Source organism: Diabrotica undecimpunctata, chromosome 4 (genome assembly GCF_040954645.1).
Source record: "Diabrotica undecimpunctata isolate CICGRU chromosome 4, icDiaUnde3, whole genome shotgun sequence".
Classification (NCBI taxonomy): Eukaryota; Metazoa; Arthropoda; class Insecta; order Coleoptera; family Chrysomelidae; genus Diabrotica; species Diabrotica undecimpunctata.
In genome coordinates, this window is record NC_092806.1 from 35,781,007 (window position 1) to 35,805,777 (window position 24,771).

Consider the following 24,771-nt stretch of genomic DNA (forward strand, 5'->3'; position numbering starts at 1 on the left):
AGTTTATTATATAGACTGGAAAAACTGAAGGCATTGAAAATTATGGCTTGGACTATAGGGTTATAACATGATTATACCAAGATATAACACACAAATCTTTTTTTGTTAACGTTGTTTGTTAACGGATACAAGTTGCAAACTGTTGAAAGATTTATATGCTAAACAGCTGTATACTATAGATATAGTCAGACCTAATCGCAAATGTTTACCCGATTTCATTATATATACTAGTGCCAATCAACCACATGAAGTAACCATGATAAAACGTACACAAAGAGATGTACACTACATCTGTAAATATGTAAAGAAACGTACACTAAACATGGGAGGTGTTGATGACTTTTACACTTTAGGGCATCATATCCCATAAGTAGAAAGTCTAGAAAATCGTGGATGAGATTGTTCTTCTTTCTTTTAGATGCAAGTGTGATTAATGCGTATATTAAGTACACAAAAATTCATGATCAAAAAAATACTTCCAACAAGGATTTTAGGCTTTGCATTGGAAGAGCTCTTATAGGTGATTTAACATTAAAGATATCTCGACCTGTAATATATAAAAATTATAAAAAAACCGGGAAAGTTTGATGTTCCAGACGAAATTTGGCTGAAAAATGTATGACCACAATTACCAGATGTTCAAAAAATTATACAAGATGCAAATTTGCTTAACAAAAAAAAAGAAGAAAAACGAACTAACCTTATATGTAGTTATTGTCAAGTAGCTTTATACCCAAAAAAATGTTTTAAATCATTTCACACTGCTGTAGATGAGACCTTAATTAGTTTTCGTCATCCATATATGCGTTTTTGTATTTTTTATTAAACAACTTGTTTTATAAACTGTACAAGAGTAATTAATTTCCCACCTACAAACAATTTTTAAGGAACAACAGGAAAATAGTTTCCATCACTTTTTTCTATTACTTTTTCAAATTATTTTTTATTTTAACAAAAATATGTTTTATTTGCCTGCTTTAGATACCAAAAGTATATAAACAAACAAATTAATTCTCCTTATATCCTATCCAATGTCTTATAAAGGTATAATAAATCTGTTAAATAAATATATTTTATAATATATATATATATATACGTACATATACAACAATGTTGCCTTCCATCGATATACCATTTTTGGTTTTCTGTTTTGCGAGACATGCCATTACTTTTTACTTTTATTATTCACTCGCATTATCCTTTTCCATTAAACGTTTCAACGTTTAGCATTCCTTTCCCCAGGTAGCTGTAGCTTCCTCCATGGTTGGTGTTAGATGTTGCCCTGGAAACCATCAGGGTCTTCTAACTCTAATGCCACAAATTGGTTGCATTGCTCCTGTAGTGATCCTTTCCCAAGTTAATATGCTCCTTTTCTAACTTGGCTGCACCGTACTGAAGACGACCAATAGTCAGAAATACGTATATACGGTTGCCTTCCATCGATATACCATATTTGGTTTTCTGTTTTGCGAGACATGCCATTACTTTTTACTTTTATATATACATATATATATATATATATATATATATATATATATATATATATATATATATATATATATATATATATATATATATATATTCTATGAAATAACTGTTTTCTATAAAAGACCAATATCAATTGTCTCCGAAGCTATCTTAAAATCTAAAGCTACTAGAGCTTTAGTTTCAGCTACGAGAAAAAAAGCATTTTTGAAATCAAAGCATCAAAAATCTTTAACTTCAGTTCGTTCTTCTCCGGCACTAATATGGATGTTGGGCTGTGGACTAAACACGAAAATCTTATTGTTAGTTTGATTAAATAAAATATACCTACAATTATTTCCAGCAAAGATATTAGGTGCAAAAACTAACTAGAAAAAATGCCCATATCTCCAAAATTATTGGGTCTCCACATTTATTTTAAAACTAAAGATATATCAATAAGTAAATTTTTATAAATTGTTTAGTTTTTGTAAATACGTTAGCTAAATAAGCTGCAGCTTTGAACTGGAGATCATGAGTTAACTGATCGAGCCTTTTCGGTAGGTTGAAGTAAAGCAAAGAAAATATAGGAAAACAATTCATGACGAACTTAAAAAAATGGTCTCAAAAATTTAACGATGGCAAGTTTTAGTATACATTAAAAATATTTAGCCTGTAACAATCTTCAAAATTATGTAATATAAACTTTTCCTCGAAAGAAAAACTACTAGAACTTCCTCACCTTAATATAGATTCTATCACTATCAACAACGTAAAAGTACCATTTTAATTCAAAGTAAAATTAGACACCTTGGTGCGGAAACAATATTTTGATCTTTGATTAAGAAATTGAGTTTCTCAATCATTGTAGCTACCCATAATATTAAATTCTTATTAACTCACCTGGCTTTCCTAAAAAGTGCTCCATCCTTATCACGCTGTAGTACGAACGGCAGTCGATTGGAGACCACTATCATACACCCTGACGAAGCGACCACATCTACGAAAATTTCAATGAAAAAATCAGAAACATCTTTAATGATCATTACAATTAAAACTTTATCAAATATTATCAATAGGGCTTTAAAAGAAACTACTCATTGTTGGAGACAAGACCGACGTATTATCAAGAGTGTATTATACTTCAGTACCGGCTTGACATACTTGACATAAAATAAGAAATTATCTTAATGTTTTTGTTTGTTAAATTTGCAAAATATTGCAAAACTTTCTTAAAAATATCGCATATTTAACATTTTTTATAACTTCCGATATTACCAATAAGCAATGGGTTTTATTATATTTTTAAGTAATTGTTTTATATCTAAAATATATCATTTAAATAACTAACAAAAAAATTAATTTATATTTAAATGGGAATAAGCCACAATTAAAGGTTAAAATACGTTTATTGACGTTTCAATTTCCACTTCGGAAATCGTTCTCAAAATAGTATTTTGAATTGAAACGTCAATAAACGTATTTTAACCTTTAATTGTGGCTTATTCCCATTTAAATATAAATTAATTTAAAATGCCACAAGAAAATAGCTTCAGAACAATATTAACAAAAAAATATATTTAATAATGCTTAAACTTCTAAATTAAAGAGTTCTTGTGCGATTATCTACTTTGCCTTACAGCATCGAATTGTATAAAATGAATAGTTTTATAATGGAAAGGTATCGTAAAAAAAAACTGTAAAATATTGTAAAACTTTCTTAAAAATATCGCATATTTAATATTTTTCATAAATTACGATTTTACCAATGAGCAATGGTTTTATTATATTTTTAAGTAATTCTTAGAATCAGGAATAGAGTAAACCAAGAAATAGATAACATCAAACAAGAACACTGGGAGAAATTTACCAAAGATATGGAATACGACCACTATGGATTCCAGAAAAAGGTGTGGAAGATGATAAGAAGACAAAAAACAGAAATGAATGAATTTGTACGCATAGATAACATTACGGAGAAACAATGGACTGAGCATTTTACGAAATTATATGAAGAAGGAAAAGAAGAGAACAGAGAAATAATCATTAACGAAACTCACGATAGAGTACTAATATCAGAAGAAGAGCTACAAGAACGAATACAAAAATTAAAAACCGGAAAAGCACCTGGTCCTGATAAGATAAACAATGAACTGCTAAAATATGGAGGAACAACACTACGCAAATGGCTCCTAAAATTATTCGTCGATATCATAAATACCGGAGTAGTACCAGCGGAATGAAAGGAAAGTCTCCTGCTACCGATACTTGAAAAGGGAGAATCGAGAAATCCTGAAAATTATGGAGGCATTAGACTGATGAATAGTACATTAAAATTGTAATGAATAGTACATTAAAATTGTTAACGGCAGTCAAAAGATAAAATCGAGGAAAAAGCGAACATAGCAGATGAATAACAAGGCTTCCGGAAGAACCGCAGCACAATAGACGCAATTTTTATTATCAGAATTGAGACGCAATTTTTATTATATTGAATATGGAAAACCAGCATACATGCTTTGTAGATTTAAAAAGTGCTTTTGACAGGGTGAAGCGACATGACATCTTAAATTTATTACAAGCTGAACAAATAGATCATCAGATAATAAGGACAACTAAAATAGCGTAGAAAATTTTAAATAATTTTAAACTGTTTGTCCTTGTTTTAGTGTAGTGTTATGTACAATTTTTGTTTAATTTTCATGTTTAATACATTCTGCGCATGCTGGACAGCCCAAATTTGACGAAATGTCCCTGATGATGCTGTAGAAAGCGAAAGTACTTAAGCAAGATTTGATTATTATTAAAATTGTGCTCAATATTTGCCTTTAATTTTTCAAAGTTTAAAATCGTTATGTTGTGTGACTCATAAGACTTTTTACATGTGGTCTGCAATACCATTTGGGGAAAAAGAGAGAAGCTTTGCATCAGAACCTTTGCTCACCCAATACGTTCTTCACCCATGCAAAAATCTTTATGGCAACAATAGAAATGTCACCATGGATTATTGGTTTTCATTATCAGATCTTGCAGAAAAGCTTTCACAAAAAAAGTTAAAAATAGTTGGGATCTTAGGAAAAAAAAAACAAGTCTGGCATTCCGCCAGAATTTCTTAAATAAAAAAAAATTGTTCTAAGTTCTGACTTTGCTTTTGACGAGAAAAAGATATTGGTATCATTTTCTTTAAAACCAAAAAAATTGTTCTGTTGCTGTCAACATTTCATACTTACGGTGTACTTGATCAAGACAATAGCAATCCCGAGATTGTTTTATTTTATACAACTCTACAAAAGGATAAGTAGACACTTTTAATCAATTGTCTCATTCAAAGACCGTGGCTAGAAAAACTTATCGGTAGCCTCTTAAGGTGTATTTATATTAAAGCTAACATAAACGAACGAACGAAGTAAAAAATTCGTAGGTTTTCGCTTGGTCATTTGTTCTCTGCAAAGTAGGACCATTTACATTGTAGCGAAGCATTATTGCAGCGTTAATTATTAGCGCTGCTAATTTTATAGTTATTGCAGGACTTTCCTAAAAAAGGAAGAAGAGAGTGTAATGTTTAAATTTGTTAAAAAAGAGAAAAAAAGACGAGATAACTTGTCACTTGATTTAACGACTGACAATTTAGGTCCAGGTACAAATTTCTGTAGAATGTCTATCAGGACAGAAGGGAATTAACCTTTTTTTTAGTTTAAAGACATCATAATTCATATCAGTAGAAACTTTGTTCCATGCATCAGTTTTTTTGTTTAATATTGTATATAATTTCGGATTCCATAGACTTCTCTGTTTCTATATAATTCGCTTAATTGAAGGGTCTTTTGATTTGTTCATTCTATATTACAAAATTATTGACGCATATAAGTTCTCAGCATTATACAACAAACAGCACTCTCAAACTAATTTGTAAATAAATTAGTATTAAAACAATATTTCTTAACCAATTTTTTCGCTACGTTCTATCCACTATTCACCCGGAACGCCAAATTTTATTGATGATTCACTGATTTACCGACATCATATCGGTTGAAACATATCCCCGAACTCAAACGACTTCGTTCGATCGTGTTTGATTCGCTGTTTAACCCGTAACTGGTCCGGCGTCGTCTGACAGACGATTCCATAATTTTAATTATATTTTATTGGAAATTGGCACTGCCTACAGGCAAGTCCTTCTATCTAATCCTTAAACTATTGGAGCTTGACAAGTGGGCGTATTTGCGACAAGTTTCTCTCAGTTCCTAAAAAGTTATCGCAATAATTAGATCGAGAGTAGTTCCTCAGACGACGCCGGACTGTTGGTGTGACTTTTTTGTGTGTCATGCATTTTTAGAAATTATGACCAGGCCATCAAAACGAGTGTGTTTCGGTGATGACGACTATGAGACAACTCTTTTAAAGTGGTACAATAAGGAATGTGATAGTGACAGTGATGTAGACGATATTTCGGAAGACCATAACATTGAATCTGAACACGATACATGTTCGGAATTTTTGTGATTGTGACGAGCCTGCAGATTGTAATGAATTAGCAGTAAGTGATAGTGACAAAACCTATGTTTATGGTAAAAATCGACCCAGGTGGTGTACGTCAGAAGTTATCCCCTCATCTAGAACACGTAAACACAACATTGTCATAAGAGTGCCAATTCTAAAAACAAAGGCAAAAATGGTCGGCGAGGCTGCGATACTCTTGTCTGTTTGGAATATGTTCTTTAGTGATAACATTCTACAACATATTGAGCAGAATACAAACAGAAAATTACGAGATCAATGCGTGAGAAATATTCTGCTAGTTCTATCCATCATCTTAGAGAAATTGATGTTATTGAGTTAAGAGCATTTTTGGGACTTCTTGTTTACACTGCCATTTTCAACTCCAGTTACGAAAATATGCACTACTTATATCTTCAATGCATAGTAGACGTTATAGTGATCCCTCTACTGAAAAACCAGAAATAATGCTAATTATAATGAGAATAAGGTAGGTGTAGATATGAGTCTCATATAGTCTCCTATATGAGAAATGCTCCAAAAGCACCTCAAGCCGTCGAACCCGAAGATGGCGCTTAACAATTTTTTTCCGCATATTGGACATTTCTATAGCAAATTAAAAAGCAGTAATAAAAGAAAAAAGTGTTTTTGCTTTGGAGTTGGCTATGCAGTTGGTGCAAGATCACATGAAAAGACGAATGACAATGATAAACATTCCACGTCAATTACGTCTTACAATTAGCCAGATACTTGGAGTTCAAGAAGAACAAGAGGACAATCAGACTGATGTTCTTATTTTAGAAAAACGCAAGATTTGCAGTTTGTGTCCAAGTAGAAATCGCAGGATGACAAAATACTTGTGCTTGCGTTGCAAAAAGCCTGTTTGTTTGGGATGTACAAAACTACTATATAAAAATTTCATATAAAATTGGTAAAGTTTGACTGATGCTGGAAACAAACATTTTTGATCGATTTTTATTTTACCTAATTTTTTGTTTAGTGTGCAGTTTGAACATTTATTATCCTAGGAATACATTTCTTTTAAGTGTTTTTTATATATTTTTTTAATTACTTTACAAAACTATGTACTTTTTCACAAATATTTGTATGGATGTCAGTTTTATTTAAATATTTTTTTCTTAACCCAAATAATGCCCAAATCTAATACATTCACTTTTATATAAATATATCAGGGTATGTTTGTAAAATTTTTTCTTAATAAAAAAATTATTTTTTAGTGTTGTTTTGCTTTCTTGAAAACAGTAGTTTCGCAGACTACGCCGGACCAGTTACGCTACTGTTACAGTACCGGACCAGTTAAGGGTTAAATACAATAATTCTAATGAACGAATTCGTTCGTTCGTTTGTATTCGCTTTGATTTAAATAGACCTTTAGAGTTGTTTATGACATGCTTGATGCTGCAGGTAATAGTGTTTATGTTATTGATATCGCAAATAGAACCAAATCAGATCCAAATATAAAAATTTCTCCCAGGAAAGATTTTCTTAGTCATTTAGCACTGCAGTTGGTGACTCCGCAACCAAAAAAGAGATTAGAAATTCCAAATTTATCTAGATTTTTGCGCTCAACGATTTTGGATGTTCTAGAGTACCAGCCAGTATTTGGAAATAAAGAAACTCAGCCTCCAACTCACAAAAGTTGTCAACTTTGCCCTCGATCTGACACCAGAAAAGGTAGAGACCTGTGCTCCGCTGCAAAACTTGCCTGTGTGCAGAACACAGAAGACCAAATTGTCCAACTTGTATCAAAAAATTGGATTTTTTTTTTGTTATAAAAATGTTCTTGTTTACTTCTTTAGAATCTGTCTTATAATTTTGCACAATAAAAAATGTAAAATATACCTATATGTTTAATTTCTTAGCACAAATTAAAAAAATGTCTGTGGTGTCGTATATGGTATCACGGTACCACTAATGACCAAAAAAATCGATACCATTCTAGAGTTATGAATACTTAAATTTACGCAGTTAAAAAAATATTGAAGTTTAAAACCATTAAGTTTTATAACTAAATTAATAATGATATTCTCTTTACAAAAAACACATGCTAAACTCTGATAATTCAATTACCGAGAAATAAAAACTCTCAAAAATTAAACACATATCGTCTCTTCGCATGAAAAGTATACAATCTTCAAATTTTTGCGAAATTGAGTTAAGTATATAGAAACGCTCAATATCATCAATATTTTCGCTGGAATAGTGACAATCAATCGTAATTCAAGAAATATCCGCTAGGGAGCGCATTGGTTAGTTTTAAATTGGAAGGATCGTGCATCTCTTTCTCCCTAAAACGGTACAATCTTTAATTGTGTTCACGAATCGAGGAAGTGCGCACGCTGTTTTGCTTGAAGAGTATACAAAACCAAAATATCAACTTGAAGGTAAGCTTTGTGTTTCAGTATCATTTCGAATTTATTTAACTTTGCTAATAATATTTTCAAACATTCTTCTATTTAAAATCATGTAATTTTGAAATTGTATAGTTTTCGTGAAAAAATTTACTGGTATATGATGCAATCTTTATCAGTGTAATAGTATATTTCCGTAATTGTATACTGTTTCAGATAAAGTTAAACAAAAAATTGATTTAAATTCGAAATTTTATTGTATTAGTCACAAACTTTACATCGGACTGTGTTTAGTTATGATATTGTATTCTTTTCGACGTATTATTTAACGTTAGTTTTCTATTATGTTTTCGTTAATGTCGGTTTCCGTTAATAAATATTTTTATTTTTTTAGATTCATCGTCAACTGATAGTGATTTTGACTAATTCTTCAAACGATTATGACTCAGATGATAGTGTAGCAGATCCGAATTTTAATCCAACGTCAGAAAAAGCTCCAAACAATTGGGATTCGCAGCCAACTGCAGAAGAGCAATCACTACCGTTGTAGTCTCAAATAACGCAAACAAATTCACTACCCAAAAAGACAAATGAACGCAAAGTTAACCCAAATACATGGAAAACAAAAGTCTTAAAAGGGTTGCGATATTCAGGTAAAAATTAGGCTACAAAAACCAAAGCCGTGAATGCTAAATCTGTTAAGCCTACTTGTGGAGATAAATGTAGACAAAAATGCACAACTAAATTTGCGGAAGAGCAACGGACACAAATTTTTGATGCATACTATGCTTTACCTGATATATTGCATAAGCGTACCTTCATTGCTTATAGCATCGAGAAAATACAGACCAAGAAAAAACAATTTGAAATTTTTCCTCAAAGATTACAATAACCAAAAAGTTCGTGTATGTCAAAAATTTGTCCTAAATACTCTTGATGTATCTCTCTCAATAATACGAACAGTGCGAAATAAATATAGACATCATTTTTTACAGTGATAACTGCACAGGTCATCAAAAAAACAAGTTTTTAATAAGTATGACATTCAGGCTGTGGCAGTAATTCCTACCCTTAATTAAATTACTCACAAATTTCTCATTAAAGGGCATACGCAAAATGAAAATGGTTCTACTCATTTCGTTATTGAAAGAAACATCAAAAAAGCCCTTAAATCTGGACCTATATATTATACTCCTGATCAATACGTTTCTTTAATAAGGACAGCCAAGAAATCCCATACCCAGGAATTCACATACGATCAATTTAAAGATTTTAAGACTCTTGCTAATGATCTAGGGTGTAACTTTTCTAAAAACACGGAAAATTAAGCTGTTAAAATGAATGATATAAAAATTTTACAAGTTACAAAAGCTAATTGTGGCAGTTTTTTTATAAGACTTCATACAGTCCAGAACATTTTAAAATAAAAGTTGCATATGGTAATTCAAAAGCTCTAAGAGAAAACTATTTATTTAAATCAATATACCACGTACCTATTAAAACTTCGCAGCAGAAGAAATATGGTTTATTGGGTTTACTGCCAGAAGAAAACCATTCCTGGTTATTGTCTTGGATTCTATGAAAATCTTTGAAAAACTTTCCCGTTCCTTTTATTTTTTTTTTACTTTAATTGATTGTTTGTATTTAATAGTAAATGTGATTTTGTTAAATAAACAGTTTTGCCTTCGGTACACTCCTTTTGCCTTTTCATTGGATAAACCCTATTTTAACATAATAGTACTTTTTAAACATCTGTATAATAATGGAAATTAATAATATTTTCTCTGAAAAAGTAGCAAAATTCAAAACATCTTATTTTAAAAAAAAATTTTTTATTATTATTATTTATATGGTTGAAATATTTTCATGTTTTTTCGACATAGAAAAGATATAACTAATACAAACTAAAACAAAAACCTGCCAATGTTTATTGTGGAAAATTTTATTTAGCGATAAATCTTAAAAATGCTCTCCTGAAAAGTTTGTAAATTTTGAGATTGTACAGTTTTCATTTGAACGGACGATATGTCGTGAAAAAACCGTAATATTTATTGTTTTCACAACTACTGTGATGTTCCAGTGTAGTATAGCTACAACTATAAACATGTAAATTGACAATGCAATTTTATTGAAAATGAGGCAATGCAATCGATATTTCTACCTAATTATTATAGTTGCATGTGGTTAATGTAAAGTTCATAAAAGATCTAAAAATTATGCCAGAGATAACCTATTTTTAAAACAAGATTTAGACGATCGGCCGGTTCCAAGTTAAGCAGAGCTCTAGCTAAAGTTCCAAATGTAGAGATTTTTGAACGAACTGTCAGAAGAATAAAGCGGATGAAAGAATAGTAGACCAATTATTTTGTCACTCTCCACCTTCACCTTCGGATATCACTTGCCGTTCTACTCAAATGTTCCGAGCAACTGTTTCGAGGGTTAAAATTAACACAGTGGATGGAACAAACAGTCCGAATCAGCGACGCTATTATACGAAATATAATCGTTGTTTCTTCCTAGTATTTGTCTCAATGATTACGTACCCTAATAATTAACGATATGTCACTTATTTTAAGAACATTAACATTCATGCAATAATAATTTTTATGTGAATATTAAATAGTTATTTTTTAGCTAGATAAACACTCCACTCAACTGGTTGTGCCCGAAACAAAAACAAAACATTTTAAAAAGACCTTGTAATCCATTTATCAATTGTTGTGTATTAAAATATTACATTACCTTTTAGATGGATTGATAGTGCCATTAATATAATCACTGAAGCAAACACAACGTGTCTACGCAATACTAAAGATGCATTTAGATGAAATTGAATTGTATAAGACCGATAAGTAATCAGTTTATTGTTTATTAAAACAGGGACTAATATGAAAATTGCTATTAGAAGTAATGGACACGAGGCGAAGTATTTCAACAACTGAGGGCCTGAGAACGAAGAGTACTTAAAAACCAAATTCATAGTTTCACAGAAAAGCAGAAAATACTGGATTTTATTATGGAACAATAAGATTCGTTATTGCCAATGTGTTTTACATTATATATATATATATATATATATATATATATATATATATATATATATATATATATATATATATCAGCACTGAATTAGTTAATAACCAGATAAAATTTGTATAGTTTTTCGATTTTTTTAAGACTATATTAGAAGGAAAAAAAAATGGTTGTTCCTTCATTTTATTTTAAAATATTTATGTCACAATGCAGTAAAACTTTCAAATAAATTACAATTACAATTGTTTATAATGTTTTCGGTTCTCTCAAATCTTGATAAATATCAACATTTAATTTCATTTCCTGCATGTTCCATTAGTTGGCTGGCATAGTATAAGTAAGAAATACAGTGGAACGCTCTAAGAGCGGAACGTTTGAACCCGCCTCTGTTTATACCGACCGTTTCGCACAGACTGAAATCGGTCTGTGCGAAGCATTTTAGTTGGGGAGCAGTTCCTTACCATAAAAAAAGGTCTGGCAAATATTAAATGAAACTATAAATCAAAAATCACGCGTCGTAAGTGGTCAAATGTAGCCGAAATCACGTGATCTTCATGAATTCTAGGAAATTTTTAATTCGTCATTGGCGGCGAGTAATAAAATGTATTTCATTGAGGTCACAGTAGAATATTATATTTCTGCTTGTAATAATAAAAATAATACAATAGATCTAGTTTATAAAATAAGCTCTCATTTATACTAATAATGTTTCGACTGAGCAGATAAGCAGAAGTCGACTATTTACCTAAAAATGTAAGATACTCAAATTAGTATATTTTTTCTTCAACACGTTGCAGAACGTATTAAAACCACTGTGCAAAACGAGATACATTCAGATTCCTCATGGAAATCACCGTTTTTTTTTGATAAAAAAATTAAACCACTGTCTTTTAGAAAGGCGCTGTCAGTTTTAATATGCGTCACTATGAGTCGCTCTCCTTTACCTGTCGGTTCTCGGAATCCTTGAGATAGACCTTGCCGACTACTTGTTACATTGGTGTTAGTCAGCATTGCCTTAAATTTCGTCAAAATAATAGATTTTTTTATTTTGTTAACGGAACTCTGACATTTTACGCAGATAGTTGCGACACCATGTAATGATTTCAGGTTTCTCTACCAACGCTGAATTCCTGTTTTATTCGGCATAAGTAAATTCCAATTTATGTAAGTGCTCACGCAAGGTTTCATGACTCATTTAGGGAATTACTTTATTAGTTTTTATTGCAGATTTTGTCTAGATTAAGAATTTCCTTATTAAAAAAAAATAATAATGAACTCTACGTCTTTTAGGAATTGTTATGTTAACTAAATTCAATTGGTTTTCGACCTCGTAAATGTGTGTGGGACCTGATCTTCACCCGAGCATTGTTTTTGACGGACAATCCTTTAAACAGTGGATGAGGATACTCCTGTCATATATTCACAACGACTTATTGCCTCCGCATGAGACGTAATGTTTTTAGTAGACTTTTATAAAGTAGACTTTTTTAGAGTGTAGGTATGTTTGCTGAAATTTAATAATTTTGAATAGCGATGTCGCGATGTGTCATTTTTCAAATAATCTGGCAAATATTGCGTGCGGTTACAACACCGATTTTCAAAAAGAGCCAATTCTAGTACCGGTGTGAATTTAATTCCTGCAATAAAAGATACTTGTAAAAAAGATTCGAATGCATTTAAATGCTGAAACGTAGCAAGTATGTTTCAATGTGTACAAAAATCTACATAACAAATTCGCCTTCGATGAAAAATTATTTGAACAAGCAACTTCTGATTTAACAGAAATTCCACTTTCAACTATATACAAAATAGTTGAAAACGAACATTATCATCGCAGGAAGCGATGTGACGACCACAAATTTTCAAGACTTATAGATGCTTCACTTATAAAACTAATGAGAACTACAATATACGATTGCTACCAAAGTAATGAAATCCCTACAATAGAAATAATCCGAAAAAAATTGAAAATAACCGGTCAGAATATGAACTGCTGTGAGAAAACTCTTCAACATAGGATAACGAGAATTGGCTTTAAATTAAAAACAATAAATATATGTCAAGTAGTTATGAAAACCCAAAGAATATTCAATAGACGTAATATATACCTAGACCAAACACCAGAAATTACCACAAATGAGAAGTTAATATAAATAAGCAAAAAGTTTGAAAAACACTTGAAAAACTGAAGAACAGAAAAGTTGAAGGTAAAGATGGAATAACAAACGAATTACTGAAATATTGTGGAGCAGCAATGATAGAACAATGAATAACGTTAATTAACACAGTTATAAAACCCAATAATATACCGGAAGAATGGAGAACTAGCTAACTAATTCTATTAAAAAAAAAGAAAAAAAAAAAAAAACAGTCAAAAAATTATCGAGGTAGTAGGCGGTCCGATAAGTACTTAGCAGTGGTGCACCGAGTATTTTCCTGGGGGGGGGAGGGGTTGGTTGGCCACCGAATTTTATTTATGCTTCCTCCATATTGAGTCCTTAAAATTTGGGTTTTAGTTTAATTTAAATTACTAAAGACAGCAGTGCTAATGATTCAGGTATCTATTATCCTGCCTACCAACTAAACCCACCCTCTCCTACTTGCGCAATTGACTGTCACACATACCCTACTCCGAAAGTGGGATGGCCGCTGTAAGGCTGACGACATTTTTGAAACACATTTTTTTAGATCTGATCTCTGTCGTTGGTCCGGTTGGTGTTTCTTTTCTTCTTCTTTCTTTGTAATTACTGTTCGGATGTAACAGTGAACACTATTTCATCTCTCCCTACTTTCCATCATCTTCACGATATCTCTCTCACAGTCACATGATTCATACCTATTTCTCTATACATTCTGTTTCTCTCCACTATCTACTACACTCCACTATTGTGTGAGTAACAGTGTCGGAATATTCGTAGTATACACATTTATCTGTATCTGTCTTTCTGATGCTCTGAAAATACGCCCTAAAACAGACAATCTACCCAGTTCCTTAGGCTCGGGATCAGCATATTGGTCCACTGGGCAACATCTTCTGTGTTATTTCACTCTTATTGTTATCATTCCCGAGTCCTAAGTACTAATTAGCCTCACCTCCCGATGGCGCCAAAAAAATTGGTTTAACGAGTTTCAACTTGGTCGCACGTCGGTTTTTGATGAGCCACGCCTTGGTGACCCTACCACGGAGGATAACGTGACAAAAATTCACGATCTTGTATTGGCATACCACTGACTGAAGGTGCAGAGATAGCTAAGACAGTCTTCTTCTTCAAGTGCCATCTCCGCGGCGGAGGTCGGCAATCATCACAGCTATTCGGACTTTTGAGACGGCTGCTCTGAAAAGTTCATTTGATGTACATCCGTACTACTCTCTCAGGTTGCGCAGCCATGACATTCTACGCCTCCCTATGCTTCTATTTTCTTGGATCTTTCCCTGCATAATCAGTTGGAGCAAGGTGTATTTCTCTCCACGTGTAATATGTCCGAGATATTCTAACTTTCTTGTTTTTATTGAATTTAAAATTTCTATTTCTTTGTTCATCCTTCCCAGAACCTCTTTGTTTGTGACGTGTTCTGTCCATGATATTTTCAGAATTCTTCTGTACACCCACAGCTCAAATGATTCCAGTTTTTTCATTGATGACGCATTTAAGGTCCAAGATTCCATTCCATAAAATAAAGTCGAAAAAACATAGCACCTCGCCAATCTAACTCTTAGTTCCAGTTTTAAATCCCTGGTACATAGCTGAGACAGTAGGGAACTAAAAAGGCATGAGAAAATTGTTGGCGCGATGGGTGCCGCGTTGGCACAGTCGAAACAGTGGATGGCACCCGGCGAACATGCTCGGAAGAAGGCGAAGACTGACTGTTTTTTGAGATTCACAAGGGGTAATATACATCGACTACCTGGAGAAGGGCTAAACGATCACAAGTATCTACTATGCCTAATTATTGGGCCGATTAGATGCCGAATTGCAAAAAAAACGAAAAATGTGCTCTTTCACCACTAGAGTATAATTGACCAGCTTACCAAAAAAAAAAAATGGAATTCAAAGTCAGAATAGATGGAAAACTTACATAACCTATAGACATAGACAGCGGAAAAATACAGGTGGACTTATTAACTCCTAGCTCTATGCTCTTTAATTTAACCATGGATGTAATCATCAAAAGTATCAACAAAGGAAGAGGATACAAAATGGGAAATAAAAAAGTAAAAATACTTTATTGCGCAGACGATGCCATATTGATAGCCAAAGATAAAGATAGTCTGCAATAATAGTGCACAGCTTTAACATAAGAGCAAAAGAATTTAATATGACAATTTTAACTCAGAAATCTAAAACAGCAGTAATCAGATGTAAAATAGAAATTGATATCATCAGTATTGAACAAGTAATGGAAATAAAATACTTTGGAATTACACTGCCTAGCTATGTAAATTTGGACAAAGAAGTGAGAGATCAAGTACAAAAAGCAAATAGACAACAAATAACATTATATGGCGAAATAGACATATTAAAATGGAATGAAGTCAAGAAATTATAAAGTCAATGTAAGACCAGTGACATACGCATTAAAAGCAAGACCCGACACAGCCACAACACAAAGACTACTGAAACTGGCAGAGATGCGAGTACTGAGAAAAATCACAGGAAATACGTAGAAAAGACATTACAAGAAAATGTGACGTACAATATATAAACGAATAGATACTAAATTTACAAGAAGAATAGAAAAGTGACATAAGCAGAATGGGGGAGACCCGTGTGGTCAAAATACCAAAAGTTAAATCACCAATCAGTACAAGTATCGGACGACCGCGAGCAAAAGATGGAGTAATAACCTTCCTTAGAGGTATTAAGTCGCCAATGAACAAGCAGAATTGCTTATAAAGAGAGAGAAGAAGAAAATATATTAGATTTATTAGTGTACACTATTTTAATTTTATACGAAACTTGAAACTTTCTGGATTAAGCTTATAAATCTCGGTTGATTAAAATGATTTGTATTGCAACTGCTATCTTTGTTTGTACGTCGTTGTTTTTAATTACTTTTAATAATACTGTACTATAACTTACTAAAAGACACGATTATTACTTTTAAAACTATACGTTGAAACAACAAATATAGGGATATTATTAGTTTCATATAATATTTGTTTCTTTGACGTTTTTCTTCTGTAATTCCTCGTTGGTTTTATTTAGTTTGTGAGAATGTTAACAGAATTTTGTATTAAATAACTTATAAAGTTAAAAGTTTTATTTATCCATATTCCCCCATAAAATAAAAAAACCTTCCAAAGAATAATTAATAAACATATGGCAAAAGAACAAATACACACAAATTATGAAATAAAAAATAAACAGAATTAACAAAGTAAACATTAATTCCCTTTCGTATACGTGATTTTGTTAAAATCTTTTTAATCCAGCACTGTGGACATTCTTTAACTTTTGAACCCAAAACAAAGTCGAAGATAAGGTCAATCAAGTTTATCAACAGTGTTTAATGTGTTTATTGATATTGATATCGTAAACAATCGGATTAAAAAATGAGTTCATTTCCGTACAATTGATAATTTTTCTAGAAAAATGGATTATCCCACGACCTGCTGATTTGCCAATTTTGGGGCTTACACATAGACAGTTTTAAACATCAAGCTTTAGGATCCAAGCGAACAAAACGTTAAAAATAATAATTTAAAGGGTTGTAATCATCATCATCATCATCATAATCAACCTGTATGTGTAAACTACTTGGACATAGGTCTCCCTCAGCTCTTTCCATCTATCTTTGTCTTATGCGGCTTGCATCCAGTTATTGTTAACACGCTTCAGGTCGTAAGTTCATCTACTTTGTGGACGTCCTCTGCTCCGTTTTGCTTCTTGTCTCCACTCCACTCGATGGACAATACTATTGTTTAAATAGGACTAGTTAGCCAACGCAATGTATAAATTTGTTTGATTCTAATTGAGACAGTCACTAGATGTCACCACTCTTTCTGTCTCAATAGATTTTAATATACCATTGTTTGTTTGATATACATTATACTAGATGGTGCTATGTGAAAAAGTTAAGGACTAAACTAAACATCCATTTTTGATCCACTGAATTAAATTCACCAGCGTTGCAATATTTCACTGACATAGTAGCAACAGGTTTATTTACAAATAAAATGTTACAAAAAACAGATCATGAATCACAACGTATTCGTTTAAAATAGAGTTATTACTATCAACTAGTAAATATCGTGTCAACTAAAATTGTACATAAACGTACTGTGGCTTCTAAATCTTCCTATATCTAAATAAGTTTAAAGAATTTAAATATTTTATTTTATTTGGAAGTGTATTACAAAAATTTGTTGCAAGGTAAGTAAAACATTTAATTATATGTGTTTAAAACATAAAAAAACATTGTATGAGAAATGAACAAATTAGTTATTCAGAAATAAATTTTACCGGATAATACATACATTCGATAATATTTGAAAAAAGTGATTTTAAATTAAAATAATGTTACTTCCATAATAAATAAATAGTTTTTTACAGATGGCCGGAAATATTTGTTGTTATTACAAATGTGGTTTATCACCATACAAAATTCATTGATTAAGAATGTTCAGATTTCCGACAAAAATCCTTCGGCTTGCCAAAGATGGATATTACACTCTGGTAAGTAAATAGAAACTTTTTTTATATTCTTTTATTTTACACCGTTTCCGTTACGCAATTAACTTGAAAAAATGTTTACTTGTTTACTTTTTTTTCATTTCATTTCAGCATTTTTTATTATCGCCAGGGTGCACGCGTCATATTCGAGATGCATTAATTTGAATTTTACGTTTTCGTTGGTATTATAATTATGATATAATAAACTTCGGAAAAACAAATTAGTGAATAAATATCAAGTTAATAAACATAAACAAAGTATTAGATATTTAAATATGTATTTCTTTAGCTATTTTTAGTTATTGTATTGAAAAGTAGAAATAAGTTCATCTTTATCGGAGAACTAATTTATACAAAGGTCCATCTGGGAAAAAATTGGTTTCACGTAAAAATTTTATACAGATATTTGAAGGTTCTAAAAGATATATGAGTGTTAGTTAATAATAAATCTGTGAAGATATACAGGTGATTTTGGTTATAAACGTTTTTTATCCAGTTTAGAGAAAAATAGTTAAAATAAAAATTGTAGATTCAAAAAGTTCTTCCATTTGTGAGTTTCTCAATTAAAATATATAAAGAATTCACCAAAATAGTTGCAAAAAACCCTTGATTTTGCAGAAATTCATAAATTTTAATAACTTTGTTTTTGCATAATGGTATGTTATGTAACCAATAAAAATAGTGACGATTTGTTTATCGTAGAAAGCGATTATGTAAACAACTTTTTGTTGAGCTATCCCAGTTTAAAAAAAAATTTATGTTTTACGTGCCAGAGAAGCCAAGATATTGCAAATTTTGAAATCGCGCTTCATTTTGAAAAAGTTCAAATCTAAAAAAAAAACGAGCTCAAATGGTTCTCCATTCTACTTTTCCGAAGCGGTATTTTACGAATACCATCATTTTATCGGGTTATAAATTTTTACTTCTTTACCGCATATGCCATATGTAAGTTGGAACGCACAATTCAGATCTTCATGTAGTGTCCCTTCAATTTTCAGCTCTTACTGTTGATAGACAATGGAAGTATGATTTTAAGAATAAAATGCTTTGGTTTTAAATATAAAATGCCCTCTTGCCTAGTAATGGTCATAGAAAATTCTGTTTTTTTTAGAAAGTGTGTTTTTCACCAGTTTTTCACAAGCCTCCAAATAAGTTTGTGGCATAAACGATATCAACGTTATTATAAATGTTTATAAACAGATTAAATAACCTATAAACTATTTGCTCTGATTGATATTTAGCGCACTTTAATAACTTATTCATTTACATAATTTCAAGGAGCTATGTTACATGTCTTTGCGCAAAAAAGGAGTTATTATAATTTATAAATAACTGCAAAAATAAGGTTTTTTTTGCAACTATTTCGGTTAATAGTTTCATGTATTTTAATTTGGATACTCTCAAAAATTACGTAACTTTTTATGATCTACAACTCTAAAAAAGCTGAGAAAATCTTAAACAGATATTTAAAGTCTCTAAAAGGTATATGAGGGGTAGCTGATGACAATTATGTGAAGACTACAGCTAATTTTGCTTTTCTTTTTTATTAAACAATCGTAAAAAGTGAAAAAAGTTTATGCGCATAAAACGTTACCTATTCATGTTAGAGATATATGATTAAAATAAAAGTTATAGATCATAAAATGTTCTCTAATATTGAGATTTTTATAATTAAAATACATAAAGAATTGACCGAGATAATTTAAAAACCCTTATTTTTAAAGTAAAATTTATAAATGTTAATATAAATATAAATAATATAAATATAAATAACTTTCTTTTTTGCATAACGATATGTAATACAACTATTTAAAATTATGGCAGTTAATGAGTTTTTAAAGTGTGCTAAATATCATACAAAACGACCATACAGTTTATGAGTTATTCAATTTGTTTATCCAGGAGACCGATTATTTAAATAACTGTACTTATTCAAACAGTCACTCTAGGGTTATTTTGTAAATAGAAATCGATTTTTATGGCTTCGTTTTAAAATATTAAAAACAAACATCAAGATTATATTAAATTTGTTTTTAAAAATCAGTTTGAAGAATAACAAATTTTTAGCATATTAAAATTTCTAATAACTTTGACTTTTTTATGTGATACACTTGTATCTAGGCTCAATATAAAACTAATAAAAAAAACATTTAAAAAAAAAACCAAAACCTTCCATTGCCCAGAGGAAATCAAATAGCATTTTTTTTTCTTGTTTAAGAAATTGCAAATATTTTCATTGTTTATTAACATTAAGAGCTGAAAATTAAACACATTGTAAAAGAATATCTAAATTTTATAATTTGATTTATAAATGGCATACACAGTGAAGAAGTAAATTAGTTTTGAAACATTAAAATAATGGTACTCGTAAAATATCGCCACAGAAAAATGCAAGGGAGATCTGTCCGCTGCAATATCTCAGCTTGTTTCTTGTTATTGGTTATGGAAATTTCTGTTTTTTTTTTTAATTGTGCTTTTACACCAGCTTTTCATTGAGCCTACGTACAGCCGTATGACATGAAAAATATCAAAAGTAGTATAAATGTTTAGAAGCTAAAAAGCACTTTTTCAAACTGTTTTTTTTTAATAAAATGTTGAAGTTTACAAATAAAGCTTCAAATAATCGATTCAAAAAACGTCAAATAGCTGTCAAAGGTTAAACACCCTTTTTAAAGTTCCTCACGGATTTTAAAGATTTAAACAGTGTTAAACAGATAAAGTAATTCATCGACGAGTTAACAATACGAAGCGAAGTTCTTTAATCACAATGTGATAAGAAAACGAGTATAAAATTTGGTTTTATATTTCAATAGTCGAATTTAATTGCGGCTATATTGGTGTAATTAAAGAAAACCAGTGAAAATCCCAAGAAATAGGTGATATCCTTTTTTCTTTCTTTCCAGTTTGGGAGAGGGTCTATTAGGTACTCACATTTAGGTATTGTGTTACGGTCTGGGTAACCAGGACTACACATCATGAACAGCAATTAAATATTTACATTTACACAAAACAACTTCAATTCCAACCCAAAATCATATGTCGTTGCCGTAGTCTCTAGACCTCCTCCCCGTTCGTTTTCTAAAAGGGAACAAGTTATTGTCATGCACTCCATTTTGAATACTGTGTTATTTAAATATATTAAAGAAATTGGTGAAATAGTTTATCCAAAAAATATTACTTTTACATCTCGCATTTCGAATAATCGAATCTGCGTTTTCCTCACTTCTACCGACATCGTTGATCAACTAATACACCGAACGTCAGAATTAATTCCACCGTCATCTTTATCTGCAGGCTTCTTTCTGCGACCAAAAGAATCCTTATTTCAAATGTATCTCCTTCCATCCCGCATTCACTAATCAAGCCGTCCCTAAAAAATACGGAACATCAGATGATCAATAGGCATATATCAGGAGGTTTCCTAGGGTAACATTTGTAATCCCTGACAAGGTGAACTTCGAAGTGCAATCTTCTCTGTTAATTAACCATGAAAATACATACTTTAAAATATTTTTATTCTCTGACAGACTATAGTGTTTTCTTTGTAAGCTTACGGGTCGTACCGTGGGGTCTGATTGCAAAGTCTCCAGTTGACCAGATCACACACTCATTGCAGCTAATGCTCCTCCCTCTTCTTTATTTTCAGCTGACTCTAAGGAGTCCTTAATCCTAAATTCTTAACTTCATCAAAATAATTTCTATCTACGGAAATTGAGTCCATCTCCGTTAACTACATACCCATCCTGGCTGCCATTATGGATTTATCCATCCCTCGTCGAACTAATTCAAAGCCCATGTTGGCAGTAGGCCAAAAAAGGGGACACCTCAATGACAGTCCTCCTGATACTCCTACCATTCTTTTTTCATCCGGTATTCTTGCACTATTAAGTTCTTTTCCTCCTTCGGCATTTTCGATGCCACCCAAACCAGCCAAAAAATGTCCAAATCTAATCTTTGATTGGATTACTCGATGAAACCTTATTATATTTCCGCTATAGAAATGATTAACAAAGAGAATCCGACTAATTTTACACTCAATTCCATGAAACTTATTATACTTCTTGAGAACTCTTTTGTATGTATCACCCCACTACAAGAAGCTTAAAAATCCTCCAACATAGATGATATTCAAAAGGACTTATTGCAGCTCTACATAGGTACAAGGAAAAGATCACTAAAAAACCGTATCACTAGAATCTTAAGTTAAAAGAACAGCCTACCTCCGACTTACAAAAGTATATATAAGTGCATCCTCTGATAAATCTTCTGATGTCAAATCTAATCACAGCATACATGATGAATAGAATTTCTCTCTTTCTCTCGTATTTATTCATTTTTTCTGCTCTCTGTATATTTTTATTTCATCTTTTGCCAAATTTAGACACGATATTTAATTAAGTAAGAAAACTTTATGTACTTCAAATATTAGCCCAAGTCCAGTGTGGAAAAAAAATTGTTAATAAAAAATAACCTTAAAATATCCAATCTCTTTTTTAATCGAAAGGTTATCCTTGACAATTAAGAGATAGCCAAGATTCTGGCAGATAATTTAAAATAAAAGTTGTGCAACAAATCTGGACCTAACCATATATACTCTTTTCTTTCTCTGCCCTTTCATTATTCATCCTCAGTTTCACAAGATACCAATTATCCAAACTCTCGTATAAACTATTTAGAACTAAAAGCTGCACTCAAATCCTATAAAAACACAAAAATTAGGGTTTTCTAGAATGATCTTGAAAAATTTCTCAAAAATTCCTTAGGCACCAACGACCCTCTAAATGAAGCCAGTAAATTTACCACTGACATACCGCTGACAATCGTTAATGAAAGATCTTGCCCTAATCTATACTAAGATAAAAGAAAGATCATTACAAAAAACAAACGAACACAAACGGGTTATGTCATGAAGACAAATCGTTTTCGGAATCCATATTCCATCATCAGTGTCTAGGTGTACATTATTTGAGCCACTAAATATCTGGGTAAAAACCCGTTAAAAGTTATATGTTACAATTTAGTTTACATTATTTAGTCTTATATATTAGGATGTTAAAGTTACCAGTGGATATGATAACTCCACTCTCATTTATAAAAAAAAACTGTTCACAAATCCAAGGCAATAAAACTAACCTTCATCCTATGAATTTAGTCATCCTTCATTCCTATATCCTAACTATTTCTCCTATCATCTTCAACAACACAGTTATCTCCGACAGTCAATTCATTTCCGACACACTCGCTAATGGGGTTGAAGACAGATTCAATAAAAGTAATATGGCTTTTACTCCCAGTTCTTTACGCGCTCAATCTTTCTCCACCATCTCGTCAACTCCACACGATGTCACGTTTATGAACGCCTTGTTTACCCTAAATAAACTAAAATTTACCTTGTTTTCATGTACAAAATCTGCTGATGATCCCGATGATATCTTTTATATATTTTTAAAAAATCTCTCTAATACATCTCTCTCCAAACTTCTCGAAAATTTTATAAACTTATCTAGAACACACAAAATTCCCAGATGTTTGGCGCAATTCTATAATCATTCCAATTAAAAAACCTGACCAACCATCTATAACTCCAATATCTTTTGTCTGATTTCTCTTACTTGTATTACCTGCAAACTTCTTGAAACAATGATCAATAAAATACTCACTTGGTTCGTTAAACAGTATAATATTATTCCCGACGCTCAATCCGGCTTCCCACGTAATCGGTCTACTATTGATAACTTTTTTATTTTTTAAACACACATTTCTTAAGCAATCTATAATTAACAAATTGTCGTAGCAACTGTACTTAACGTTAAAGGGGCATTTTATTCAATCTCCAGAAAAGCAATCATTGACAAAATCTCCCACTATAATTTAAATGGTAATATTTTCTCATTTGTAAAAAAATATCTAATTGAAAGAATCTTTAAAGTCCTTGCCAAGGGTAAACTTTTTAATCTCTTCCTCAAAATTAAGGTGTCCCTTTAGAATCTGCATTAAGTTTAACTTTATTCATTCTTGCCATCAACGAAATTTGCCTCCCATCAAATATGTTCAATACGCTGATGACCTAATCATTTACTGCCATGTTAAATCTGTCCCAACCTCATATAAACTTATACAAAGCCAAATTAATAAAATTTTCCATAGGGATTTCCACTCCCTTACCCCAAATTTTATTTAACAATTCTCTACTTTCTGTTGTTCATTATTGTAAAATTCTCGGTTTTATGTTTGACTCCAGATTAAATTGAAAAAATCAAATCTCTGAACTTAAAATCAATTGTTTTAAAAGGTTTAACATTTTTAAAACCCTCAGCCATCTTCAATGGGGTGCCAATAAAACTACTTCTAGGTCTGAGCGCTTTTCGCTTTAGTCCTATTGAGAGTGTATACCGTGAATCTAATGAACTTTCTCCTACCCAAGACGATAATCACTTCTACTTTCGTATGCTGCATCAACATCCGCAAATCCATTTAATCCCGTTCATTCCCTAATTGCCACAATGCCGTCTTCTTCCACTAACAATAACCAACACCTTATCATAAAACCTATACCTCAATTAATTTGTCCACTACTTAAAAATATTGACCTTTTTCTGACTAGTTCATTTCCTCTACCTTTACTTCCCCTCTGGGCTAAAGATCTCCCTTCAATATATACCTCACTCACTATTTTTAACAAACTTAAATCTTCTAACCTTCTTATAAAGAAAGCATTTTTAGAATTTAAT

At 31.4% G+C, this 24,771-nt stretch overlaps 1 protein-coding gene across 6 annotated transcripts in view; it reads right to left on the reverse strand.

Moving 5' to 3' along the window:
• Tps1 (Trehalose-6-phosphate synthase 1) overlaps positions 1–24,771 on the reverse strand; it is a 127,003-nt gene that overhangs the window by 25,272 nt on the left and 76,960 nt on the right. For 5 of the 6 annotated variants that reach the window (XM_072529351.1, XM_072529350.1, XM_072529353.1 and 2 more), the window contains one exon: positions 2,368–2,464. In XM_072529351.1, the coding sequence (XP_072385452.1) occupies positions 2,368–2,464 (97 nt within the window). Of the gene's footprint in view, positions 1–2,367; positions 2,465–11,075; positions 11,116–24,771 lie in introns of those variants that run through there. The other variant, XM_072529354.1, reaches the window with a different exon arrangement.